This window comes from Sphaeramia orbicularis, chromosome 19, assembly GCF_902148855.1.
Source record: "Sphaeramia orbicularis chromosome 19, fSphaOr1.1, whole genome shotgun sequence".
Taxonomy (NCBI): Eukaryota; Metazoa; Chordata; class Actinopteri; order Kurtiformes; family Apogonidae; genus Sphaeramia; species Sphaeramia orbicularis.
In genome coordinates this window covers 15,288,078-15,301,637 of record NC_043975.1, presented here as the reverse complement: position 1 = coordinate 15,301,637, position 13,560 = coordinate 15,288,078, and the positions used below count along the sequence as shown (strand labels likewise).

The 13,560-nt window shown below is 40.9% G+C and overlaps 1 protein-coding gene across 1 annotated transcript in view; it reads left to right on the top strand.

The window, feature by feature from the left end:
* Positions 1–13,560, top strand: part of LOC115439630 (uncharacterized) — a 47,395-nt gene that overhangs the window by 23,097 nt on the left and 10,738 nt on the right. The window contains exons 3-5 of the mRNA XM_030163486.1: positions 1,395–1,751; positions 11,506–11,844; positions 11,923–12,018. Coding sequence (XP_030019346.1) covers positions 1,395–1,751; positions 11,506–11,844; positions 11,923–12,018 — 792 coding nt within the window. The remainder of the gene's footprint in view (positions 1–1,394; positions 1,752–11,505; positions 11,845–11,922; positions 12,019–13,560) is intronic.

The following is a 13,560-nucleotide window of genomic DNA, read 5'->3' as shown; positions in this document are numbered from 1 at the left end:
TACTCTCTTCAGTCGACGTAGTGGACGTGTTCAATCATGCACATTGGCAAGACAAGCTGCAGATCTAGGGAATGAGTCTCTAATACGCTTCTGCCTTGGAGAATATTTGTCTGTGAGTATTATTTGACAAGTTTGCTTTTCGATTTGTGTTAACATGACTCGTTAACTCTGATCTGTAATTAGGCCTACTTCAATAACATTTAGCTAAACTGTATTTGTATAGTACATTGCTGTTTCATATATTAGCTGGAATTGTGGATTTATATTTTACATGCAAAATGTTATCTGTGGAAATAATGTCTATTTTGTATCTACTAAATTATTTTCTTATTTTTTGTTATGTTGCAGTTTTACAATGAAAGCTTAATGCCAATACAAAACACTACTCAGGAAAAGGAAAGCCTCGTGTTTATATTGGACTTTCAACGTTGACTGGCTGTCTAGCTCCGCACAGTATACGCGCTGCAAGGGCAGTACAGCTAATGTTGGCATATTTGGTTGTAACTCTGTCACTGATTCAAACAATAGTTACTGAATAATCACGTTCTAAAGTTATAACAGCAGATTTATGGATCAAGCTTTGTCTTCAATAAAAATCGTACCAGCTAAATGTTTCTTACTGATTTTCATTACTGCTTGTGTCCTTCTGTCAAGAAGGTTTAAAGTTCACCCATAGAATGAATGTAGTACGCTCAAAGAAATTACACACCTTCATTTTGGAGTTATTTTGAGTAACACTAGTATATTAGATTGAAACAAATTATATGTTGGCAGGAAAGTTTCTATTTCTACTATTTTTGGGTAAAAGATTTTAAAAAAGCATCTGTCTGTCACTACAGTCACATGACCATTTGTCAGTGGATGAAAGTGAAAGCTGCTCTGCCTCATCACTTTCCAACAGCCATTTTTATTTTGTCAGTGTCGATGAGATGTGATGAAATTAAAATTGCCCGTGAACCGACATCCTCTCTGCATTTCAAAAGTGGAATATAAGTCAATGAGAAAAAACTGGAGCGTTGTTATGCTTTCTGCCGCTTGTGAAATAAGATGAAGGTGTTTGTGGTTTTCCTGCTCCTCGTACACGGTAAGATAAGCTTCCTGATCATGTCTCATGTCTATATTAAATTCTTTGTTTAACTTCAACATTATGTTTAACTGAAATAAACCACATGATAAATCACAGATATGCCTTTTTATTTTAAAATTGAAAACTGTGCCTTTGTTTCATTTTGATTTCCGGTAAAATTTCTTAAACATGGGGTGTGTATTGTGCTGGGAGTTCATTTCCTCATCAAACTCATTTCTAACTTTATAGAACCCCATACATGAACACAGTGAGAAAAAACACACTGAAAAAAACAATTTACACTATGTTTCTGCCTCTGTGTCCTCAGCTTCCCAGCATGCACTGGCTGTTGTGGTGCAGGCGTATGAGGGGGAGCCATCCACCCTGCTGCCCTATCAGTTTTATGACCATTTTCCTATGATGCCTGAAGACCCCATAGTATCTTGGACTCGCAATGATCTCAATCCCAAAATCATCCATCAGTTTAATGATGATGGTGATGATCTTAAAAAGCAGAATGAACATTACAAAGGACGCACATTGATGAAAACTAATGCTCTCGACTGTGGAGACTTCAGCCTCACTCTGAAAAAACCACAAATATCAGACAGTGGCAACTACACCTGCACCATCTGGACGGGATATGAAGAGCTGAGATTAACAGAAATACAGCTGCAGGTCAAAGGTGAGCTGATGGAGATACAAACAATTCTTCACCATTGGAGATAAAACACTTTTGAATTGTTTTTAAATTTTCTCTGAATGTAAAGAAGCTTTTGCTGTGAAAAATCTCTCTCTCTCTCTCTCTCATCTCTCTCTCTCTCCTCTCTCTCTCTCTCTCTCTCTCTCTCTCTCTCTCTCTCTCTCTCTCCTCTCTCTCTCTCTCTCTCTCTCCTCTCTCTCTCTCCTCTCTCTCTCTCCTCTCTCTCCTCTCTCTCTCTCTCTCTCTCTCTCTCTCTCTCTCCCCCTCTCCCCCTCCCTCCCCTGATGAGTAACTCAGTCCAAAACCGAGAGCATATTTTCATTGAAATTATGAATATGCCATATTTAATAGCCATTCCAGACTTCAGTTTTCAACATAATAATCTAAAACTTAATATTCACACTCATTGTTCATATCCTGTGCTCCTTTTGTGTATTCACAACATAGTAGAATTAGTTTGGTACATACAGTGACAGTACAGTAGTGGAAAACCTTTTGGACACCCTTAAAATTTTACACATCTCACATATGATCATGAAACATTTGTGGAAAAATCTTTTTGTGTTTCAAAAGGTGTGGCTGCATCAGACAGACACAAACAAATGCAAATTATGATTTTTTATTGTTAATGTTACGGGTACCACAGTGGCAGCACCGCGTAAACAGATATAGTCCTGAAAAACAGGATAATAAAGTTGAGGCAGGGCAACAGCGTGTCGTTTTCTCTGAGTTCTCTGCAATTATTTATTCATCAAAATCATGAAAAGCAGGTGCATTTACCTTCACAATCATGTTATGTTTCATGTACAATTTCTTTTCAATTTGTTTTAACATTTCTCCTCAATTTAGCATTTCAACTAAAAAAACCCATAACAAAATAATTCTCCTTATACAAAATAAATAATACTTTTCTAACTGTATTTACACTTACGTTACATGTAATACATAAACCGTGGCATAATCAACCATTTACCAATTACAATGAATGTAATCTCTATGAGAAAAGCTCATTCACTGTTAATATAAAACAACAGAATGCACAGAGTAGTCTAAACTTACTTTCAATTTAAAACAGGTGTAACTTAAAATATCGGACAAACAGGATCACCATTTCAGCTTTAAATTCACAAAAGAAAACTCTGTATATTCACCTAATATGATGGGACATAAACTACACACAGCTAAAGCTTAAGTAAACACTTCTAACAATCACATTTACCAACGGAGAATTACATGTGTGTGCGCCACAATGCTTAAGCTAAGGAAATACGTACATCATTGTTAGGTAGCATCTCTCGTACATAGCTAACCACATGTTAACATTGAAACTGATACCGAGACAAAAAAACCACATCTTGCTCAACAAACTATCTGGCCAGCACAGTTAACTGACGTCTCCATGTGATTTTTATCCGGGTTTTGTGATGTTATGGACATTACTAACCTGAAAAACAGGACAATAAAGATGAGGCAGGGCAACAGCGTGTCATTTTCTCTGAGTTCTCCGCAGTTATGAGAAAGTCCACAGCGCAGATACAGAGACTCACTACACAGCCGCGCCCCCTGCTGGTTTCAGTGAGTATTGCCCATTCATGTAATTGAGGTCAGTTTTACTAAAACACACAAATACACTATATTGCCAAAAGTATTTGCTCACCTGCCTTGACTCACATGAATTTCAGTGCCATCCCATTCCTAGTCTATGGGGTTCAATATGACGTGGGTCCACCCTTTGCAGCTATAACAGCTTCAACTCTTCTGGGAAGGCTGTCCACAAGGTTTAGGAGTGTGTTCATGGGAATTTTGGACCATTCTTCCAGAAGCGCATTTGTGAGGTCACACACTGATGTTGGACAGAAGGCCTGGCTCTCAGTCTCCGCTCTAATTGATCCCAAAGGTGTTCTGTGGGGTTGAGGTCAGGACTCTGTGCAGGCCAGTCCAGTTCATCCACACCAGACTCTGTCATCCATGTCTTTATGGACCTTGCTTTGTGCACTGGTGCAGTCATGTTGGAAGAGGAAGGGGCCAGCTCCAAACTGTTCCCACAAAGTTGGGAGCATGGAATTGTCCAAAATGTCTTGGTATGCTGAAGCATTCCCAGTTCCTTTCACTGGAACTAAGGGGCCAAGCCCAGCTCCTGAAAAACAACCCCACACCATAATCCCCCCTCCACCAAACTTTACACTTGGCACAATGTGGTCCGACAAGTATCGTTCTCCTGGCAACCGCCAAACCCAGACTCGTCCATCAGATTGCCAGATGGAGAAGCGCGATTGGTCACTCCAGAGAAGGTGCCTCCACTGCTCTAGAGTCCAGTGGCGGCATGCTTTACACCACTGCATCCACCGCTTTGCATTGCACTTGGTGATGTATGGCTTGGATGCAGCTGCTCGGCCATGGAAACCCATTCCATGAAGCTCTCTGCGCACTGTTCTGGAGCTAATCTGAAGGATACATGAAGTTTGGAGGTCTGTAGCCATTGACTCTGCAGAAAGTTGGCGACCTTTTCGCGACTTCGTGGCTGAGTTGCTGTCGTTCCCAAACACTTCCACTTTCTTATAATACAGCTGACAGTTGACTGTGGAATATTTAGGAGCGAGGAAATTTCACAACTGGATTTGTTGCACAGGTGACATCCTATCACAGTTCCACGCTGGAATTCACTGAGCTCCTGAGAGCAACCCATTCTTTCACAAATGTTTGTAAAAGCAGTCTGCATGCCTAGGTGCTGGATTTTATACACCTGTGGCCATGGAAGTGATTGGAACACCTGATTCTGATTATTTGGATGGGTGAGCCAATACTTTTGGCAATATAGTGTATCTTGATCTCTGGGAGATAACTTTTTCTCTGAAATAAAATACATTTCAATGTATATTAAAGCTGCAGTATGTAGGAATTATGTTCTAAGTAATTGTAAAATTGCCTTGACTGTCACCAGACATTAAGGAATCATGTTCATTTCAAATACTGATCTCACTGACAGTAGTAGTCCAGCCAGAATATGTGCAGTTGAAAAGCTCAGTGTCAGCCCCGAAATGATGTTTATGTTGACATTGTGTGTTTTGGTCTGATGCCCCGCCCATCACCTGTCTGCTAATCACAGAGTCAGAAGCCTTTCAGCATCTAGGTTGCCAGGTCCCAGTGGGCTGCAGCTGGAACATTTCTGATCACAAATGTCTGACGTTATTAAACCTAAAAGGACTCTTATTATTCCCAAATACATCGTGACAAAGTGAGAAACAAAACACGGAGATGTATAGGAGATGATTTAGAAACATGGAGACGGCTGAAAGAGGAGAAGGATTTGAAGACCGACGCCGGCCCTGCCTTAGTCTGACCACCGGTAAGAGCCACTGAGAGCCGGGGTCACGGCCTCTTCACCTGGTCCCTTCTTCCGGGGCCGGGCAGCAGTCTCTTATCCTGGCCCTGGTGAAGAGACTGGTAGTCCAGGACTGGTGAACAGACCGGGTACCGGTGTAGGACTTGTCTCTTGCCGTGGTAGCTCCTTGTAGTTCAGTGTTTTCAGTGGAAGTGACCTGTTCATTTAGCGGTGTGTTATCCGACCGGGGGGGTGGTGTTCGGTCCGTGGTTCGGTCGGGGGGGGGGGGGGAGCGGTAGTCCTGTGTCCGGGGTTCAGTGGGGGGTTCGGTTGGTAGTTCGGCACCTGTGGTTCGGTGTGTGTGTGTGTGGGGGGGGGTCGGTAGTCGGGGGGGGTCGGTAGTCGGGGGGGGGGGTGTTCGGTAGTTCGGCGTCCGTGGTTCGGTGGTGGTGGTCGATAGCTCGGCGTCCGTGGTTCGGTCGGGGGGGGGGGGGGGGTTGGTAGTCCGACGTCCGTGGTTCGGTGGTGGTGGTGGTGGTGGGGTCTCAGTAGTTCGGCGTCCGTGGTTGGGGGGGCGGGTTCGGTAGTTTGCCGTCCGTGGTTCAGTGGTGGTGGTGGGGGGATGTCAGTAGTGCGGCGTCCGTGGTTTGGTGGGGGGGTTAGGGGGTTAGAGCGATTGTGCGGCTTGTAGTAAAAGTGAAACCTAATGCTCATTCCCCTTTTCTCTATCTCCTGAATTTTCGCAAACTTTCATTTGAGTGTGCAGGACGTTTGTCCTGGCCTGTTATATGTTACACTTATGTAGAATAAGTCTGGTGGTGATTTTTTTGTATGAAATGTATGGTGTGGTGGCAAGGAGTAGAGGAAATGCTAGTAGTAGATGCTCATGCGGGATCTGGCAACCCTTGCCTGGGGAGAGGAGGAGAGGATACCACGTTCTACAGTATTTTGAATGGGATTGCAGTACCAATTTTGGCCACAATCCTACATACTGCAGCTTTAAAAAAACAAAAAAAACAAAAAAAAAGACAATAATTCACAATTAAACATTTCAAAACACAAATGTACCATAATTTTGTGGTCGTCACATTAAGATAAAAATAAGAAAAATAAATTCTTGACAGTTTCTACATGTCACGTCCTGGATGTGTTTCATTTTCTGCTGAAACATTCTGTTTTGACCTCAATGGAACTGAGCATGTGCAGAAAGGAGCATGCAGGTTTGGGTCTCAAATCTCTCATTGCCTAGTTTGATGTTTTTCAAGAAAATTACCCACAGTTCCGAGCATTGTAATAATAACAGAGATTTACCAAGGGAAGGCCTATGCTCAGTTAAAATGAAATATGTCAAATATTCAATTTATTTATATAGCACGACTCAAAAACAACTCTTGAGGCCCAAAGTGCTGTACAGGATTAAAATATCAATAAAAAAAAAAAAATGACAGTAAAATATACTGAACAAAAATATAAATGCACGACTTTTGTTTTTGCTCCCATTTTTCATGAGCTGAACTCAAAGATCTAAAACTTTTTCTGTGTACACACAAGGTTTATTTCTCTCAAATATTGTTCACAAATCTGTCTAAATTTGTGTTAGAGAACACTTCTTCTTTGCTGAGATAATCCATCCACCTCACAGGTGTGGCATATCAAGATGCTGATTAGACAGCAGGATTTTTGCACAGGTGTGCCTTAGGCTGGCCACAATAAAAGGCCACTCCAAAATGTGCAGTTTTATCACACAGCACAATACCACAGATGTCACAAGTTTTGAGGGAATATGCAATTGGCATGCTGACTTCAGGAATCTCCACCAGAGCTTTTGCCTGTGAATTGAATGTTCATTTCTCTACCATAAGCCATCTCCAAAGCTGTTTGAGAGAATTCATGAAGAAGACTGTGCGAGGAAAATGGTGGTCACACCAAATACTGACTGGTTTTCTGACCCCCCTGGACCACCCAATACAGTAAAAGTGCACATTTTAGAGTGGCCTTTTATTGTGGCCAGCCTAAGTCACACCTGTGCAATAATCCTGCTGTCTAATCAGCATCTTGATATGCCACACCTGTGAGGTGGATGGATTATCTCAGCAAAGGACAAAGGAGAAGTGCTCACTAACACAGATTTAGACAAATTTATGAACAATATTTGAGAGAAATAGGCCTTTTGTATACATAGAAAAAGTTTTTTTTTTTTGTGATCAAATATTTATTGACTTTTATAATATAAAAACTAAATTAACAACCTAAAACAAACAAACAAACAAACGAGGTCCAGGACATTAATTACAAAAATTTGCATCTGCACATGACAAAATAATATAACATACAGTCATACAACAAAACACAGGAATACGGCAAACACACGCACGCCTCATACCAAAAGGGCTTTAAGATCAGACACAGTTCGGTTCCAGAGCTTGATAGTTTCTTCCTTGGCATTATGCATCCGCGCTGTGGATAATTCCAAGTAGGCCACATCGATAAATGTTAGTACCCACTGACGGTGAGACAAAGAGTGTGGAGGTTTCCATCTTGTGGCTAGCATCTTCTTAGCTGCAGTCAAGCCAGCCAAAAAGACTCTTTCTTGCATTTTACGACATTTCAGCTGAGACATATCATTGAGGATCAAAACCAAAGGCGAAAGGGGGATATCACACGACAACAAATTAGACAGGCTATTCCTCACCACCTCCCAGAAATATGCCACGCCCGGGCACTCCCACACCATGTGAAAATAGGTACCTAATGAGCCTGTATGACAGAGAGAACAATTTGGGTCAGCCTTCAGCTTCATATTGTAGAGTTTATGAGGTGTCATGTAGGTCCTGTGAATAAAGTTCAGATGAATCTGTTGGTGATCGGGGTTCTTAGACGAGTGTAATACAGAGTTCCATACTGCTTCCCAGTCAAAATCTTGTGGAATATTAGGGACATCCGTTTGCCAACAAGAATCCAAGTGTAAAGGAACATAAATCATTTCTAGAATATAAACATACAGCTTAGAAATTACACCTTTTAGTCCACTGGTACCATTAAAAAACCTAAGGAGAGGATGATTTTTCAGTGGAACCTGCCAAGGTACCCCATAGGCTTTCATGGCTGATCTTAACTGCAGAAAGAAAAAGAAAGTGGAGCGCTGCAAGTTAAACTTAACACATAGATCCTCAAATGAGAGCAGGCCATTTTCACCGAATATATCACCAAGGGAACGTACACCTTTATCGAACCACTGTCTACACTGAGCTTGTTTAATAGAGCATTTATCAATCAGAATACCTTCACTATTGAAGATGGGGGAATAAGGATTCCAATTAGATGTAATTACCTCCGCCAAGGAGGTTATGTTTTTGCCAGGGTTTGTTTGTTTGTTTGTTTGTCTGTCTGTTTGTTTGTCTGTCCGTTAGTGTGCAACATAACTCAAAAAGTTAAGGACAGATTTGGATGAAATTTTCAGGGTTTGTTGGAAATGGGATAAGGAAGAAATGATTAAATTTTGGTGGTGATCGGGGTGGGGGGGCCCACGGGGGGGGGGGGGGCACTGATCGTTAGTGTGCAACATAACTCAAAAAGTTCTGGACAGATTTGGATGAAATTTTCAGGGTTTGTTGGAATTGGGATAAGGAAGAAATGATTAAATTTTGGTGGTGATCGGGGGTGGGGGGGCCCACGGGGGGCGGGAGGGGGGGCACTGATCGTTACTGTGCAACATAACTCAAAAAGTTCTGGACAGATTTGGATGAAATTTTCAGGGTTTGTTGGAAATGGGATAAGGAAGAAATGATTAAATTTTGGTGGTGATCGGGGGTGGGGGGGCCCACAGGGGGGGCCACTGATCAGCCTTGGCGGAGGTCTGCGCTCTCCGAGTGCTTCTAGTTCCACATGCTTTCTCTACAGAGCGCCATACTGCGATGGTGTGAGATAAGATGGGACCGTACAGTGCCCGGCATTTCTTCAGAGGAGTGTTTGCAAATAATACTTCCTGTAACTTTAATGGGTATGCCAAAGATTCTTCCAAAAACCGCCAAGCCACATCCACTGAACTGTTAAACCAGGTGACCAATGGTCGTAGTGTAAAAGCCCAGTGATACAGCCTGAAGTTGGGTAGTGACAAGCCTCCTGCGGACCTACGACGTTGTATTGTGGACAATTTCAAACGAGAACGTTTCCCATTCCATATAAATTTAGTGATGACTCTTTGCAATCTATCCCAGTAGCGAGACAATGGTGGAAGTGGGAGCATAGAGCTCAGAAAATTGATACGGGGTAGAACATTCATTTTAATGATTGAGACACGAGATCTGAGGGAATTTGGCAAAGACGACCACCTCTCCAGATCAGCTGTAATCTTGGACAAAACACCCTCATAATTAGTTTTGACAATAGAGTGCAAAGAGGCAGAAATCTCAATACCTAGATATTTAAATGTTTTAACTACAGGGATGTCTGCGGGTATTGTACTATTTCTCATGAGTCATTCGGGGGCAAAAAGGCTGATTTATCCCAATTGATTTTGTAGCCAGATATATCACTAAAACTGCTAAAGATGGAGAGTAAGTTTGAGACTGATTGAGTGCTCCCCACATATAACAGGACATTGTCCGCGTATAAAGAAATATGATGTTCTGTGTTATTGAGTGAAATGGGGGTAATGCTATCAGACCTGCGTATTGTATGCGCCAGAGGCTCCAGAGACAGTGCAAACAACAAAGGACTTAAAGGACAACCTTGTCTGGATCCTCTGGCCACTTTAAAGGGCGAGGAACAAACTTTACCCGTAAGTACCATGGCTGTTGGATTACTGTATAGCACTTTGACCATGTTTATAAAATTGGACCCCAGACCAAATGACTCTAATAGAGACCACATGTACTGCCATTCTAAGCGGTCAAACGCCTTCATGGCATCCAGAGAAAAAACTGCTGCAGGTAGTTGTAGTGTTGAGGCACCATGTATGATATGAAGTAGTCTTCTCATATTGTCAGAGGAAGACCTTGATTTAATGAAGCCCGTTTGATCACAATTGACTAATTTGGTCATTAAAGGATTAAGTCTACGCGCAAGTAATTTGGCAAATATTTTTAAATCGGCATTCAGAAGGGAGAGGGGCCTATAACTAGAGCATTCCTGTGGGTCTTTATCTTTTTTAAGCAGGAGTGATATAATCGCAGAATTTACGTCTCTAGCAAAAGAACCTGCCTCCAAAGCAAACTGCACCATGTCAAACATTAAAGGCCCCAAATGGTCCCAAAAAGTTACGTAAAATTCAGGAGGAATTCCGTCCAGGCCAGGGGACTTACCTCTGCCCATATCTAGGGAGGCCTCTTTAAGCTCATGTAATGTGACAGGGCAGTTTAATTTAGGCAAGTTCTCCTCAGGCAACTTGGGCAAATGAGCACCTCCAAGAAAATCATGGCAGGTCTTTTCATCATATATAAGTTCAGAGCTGTACAGATTAGCATAAAAAGAACGAAAAACAGAGTTAACATCATTAGGCTCTACCAAGATTTGCCCATCAACAGCTTTAACGGATGTAATATCTGAAAAGTGTTCATCAGCCCTCAATCTAAGTGCAAGTAAATGGCTAGGTCTGGCCGCATTAAAATAGTAAAACTGTCGAGTTTTATGTATTAAAAATTCAGCACGGTGTTTGAGGATATTGTTAATATTATATAACAATATAACATTAACATAGAAAAAGTTTTACATCTTTGAGTTCAGCTCATGAAAAATGGGAGCAAAAACAAAAGTCGTGCGTTTATATTTTTGTTCAGTGTATAAAGAACAGTCAAAAGAAGCAACTGTATGGAAATAAAATATAATGTGGATAGAAAGCATCATCACCATCAAAATGTAATCATTTGTTCCTTGTGCCGGTATCAACATTTCCTGAAAATTTCATCCATATCTGTCCATAATTTTTCGAGTTATCTTGCTAACAGACAAACAGAGAGACAGACAGACAGACAAATAGACAGACAGACTCCGATGAAAACATAACCTTCGCCGTTCCTTGGCGGAGGTAATTACTGTAGTTTTTAAGGTTATGTACCAAATAATAAAACAACAAACATCAGTCTTTAAATGTAACCAATAATAAAATGTAGTACTGTAAACTAATACCACCACATTTTAATTTTTATTTCATGATACTTTTTATGATAAAAACAGGTAAGCTGCCCTTACCCTGGTATTGTATTAAAGTATCAATGATATAAATGTGTTTTGGTGTTGTCACTGTAACATCATACAATAATTCCAAAGAGAGTCCAATTTTTTTTGTGAGTTTAGGTCCTTACAGCCTTTCACAGTCTATGATTTACCAGTTAATATCAACAAAAGTCTGTGATGGTTTAGTGACTGAAATTTTGACCCTGGGCTGCTGGATATTATAGGCTGTTCTTCTTCCAGATGATCAGGTGGTGGTGAAGGCACAGGAGGGGGTGAAGTCTGTCAGGCTGCCCTGTAAAACATCACTTCATCTGCCTGAAGACACCAGAGTGGAGTGGACTCTCCTTGACCCTGTAAAGATGTTGGTCCAAGTGGTCCGTGTGTATCAGAATAAGAGTAATGACCTTAGAACACACACCTCATGGGCTCACACAGAGATGGCTAAAGACCTGCTGACAACTGGAGACCTCAGTCTGACCATTAAATATCCCACAGACAGAGACAGAGGAACATACATCTGCACCTTCTATGTGAAAGGAGACACCATGAAACAGAGAGTAGAGCTACATCATGTCATAGGTCAGTACTGTAGACACAGTTTAAAGTCAAAGTTTTAAGAAAGGAAGCTTTAATAGAATGTTTTGCTGTCGTCCACAGAGAATGTTCCATCCTGGATCGTAGCTCTCCTTACTGTCATTTCTGCTGTACTTATCATCACCGGATTTTTACTATTTTATTTTCGAGTAAAATCAGGTGTGTTATTCCACTACATCAGTTGCTGTTGTGGTCAAACACACATGACCCAACTCTCACACACTTCACAGAAAACAGAAAGAAAAAAATTTTCACACATATGTTGGCGGTAACTTGTCAAGTGAAATGAAAATCACACCTGTTGTGGTTCCAGGTTTGTTAAACTGACCCATGAATCACTGCTAATCTGCTACTGCTACGAGGGTCACACAGGAGTGTGTCAGACTATTGTCCAACACTGAACTAATGTCCACTGTTCCAACATTATCATGTCCATTTTTCCATGGACTTTAAATCAGAATCTATGAACTTAGCCTGGCTGTTGACACAATATTAGATTGAAAAAGCGTGAAGTGTAAGTTCAATCAGATGCTTCCACTGTCATAATATGTTCATGTAGTTCTTTCCATTACCTGTAGTTAGGGCTGTGCAATTAATTGAAATTCAATTACGATTTCGATTATTACACGCAACGATTACAAAAATTATGTAATCGAGAAAAAACGATTATTAATTTTGAGTTGTTTTAATTCACGCGCACGCAAGCTACCATGAGCTGCTCTGCCCCGCCCCCCTCTAAGCTACTGCTGCCAGCTAGCCGGCAGGTCCACCCCAAGAGAGAAGTTGGACCTAGCGGTCTGGAAAAATGGCAGGAGAATCACAGCAGAAGTGCTTGGTAAACAAAAAAGGCAAGTCAAATTCAATTGTATGGAATCACTTTGGGTTTGATGAAGAAGACGAAGAGCAAAAACACATCACGTGCAAAAAGTGTTTCGTAGTTGTGTCTGCACCCACCGCTAACACAACAAACCTTTTTAACCATCTAAAGTTTAACCACCGCGAGCTTTATCATAATCTTATGAAAAACTAAAACACATAAAAACAACTTCGTCCGCAATGCAATCTTCAGTCTCCGAATCTCTTTACGCTTCAACTCCCGTATTAACCTAACCCGTATAACCCCTAACGTGCGTTTTCTAGATGGCTGATGTATACAGAAGGCCTGAACTGAAACCTCACGGCACGCCACTGAATTTATTGTTTCATACTACATTGAACATACTTGAATTTATAATTTGCACTTTACGTGAGTTTTTTTTTTTTTTATTGCTACAGTTCTATGGCAAGTCTATAGCAGTTTAATTACAGTGCACTATTTGTTTACAAAAGGAAACATACTTGAATTTACAGTACACTTATTTGCATTCAAAGATTTTTTTGTTTCGTACAAAAGTGAACATACTTTGTTTTAGTGGTTAAAAGCTTTATTTATGTTTAAAGAGTATATTTTACATTGTTTTGCAAGAAGAAAATAAACAACTTTAAGGTTAACAAATAATCGTTTTTAATAATCGTGATTTCAATTATTGCTAAAATAATCGTGATTTTTTTTTTTTTTTCTATAATCGAGCAGCGCTACCTGTAGTTATGGCCAAAAAAAGTGTTTTGAGATGTCACAACCTTATTGACCTCTGATTTTGGATGGGAAAGATGAGACATATTTAGTATTTGGTGCATTTTTGTCATTCTTGCTGTGATTTT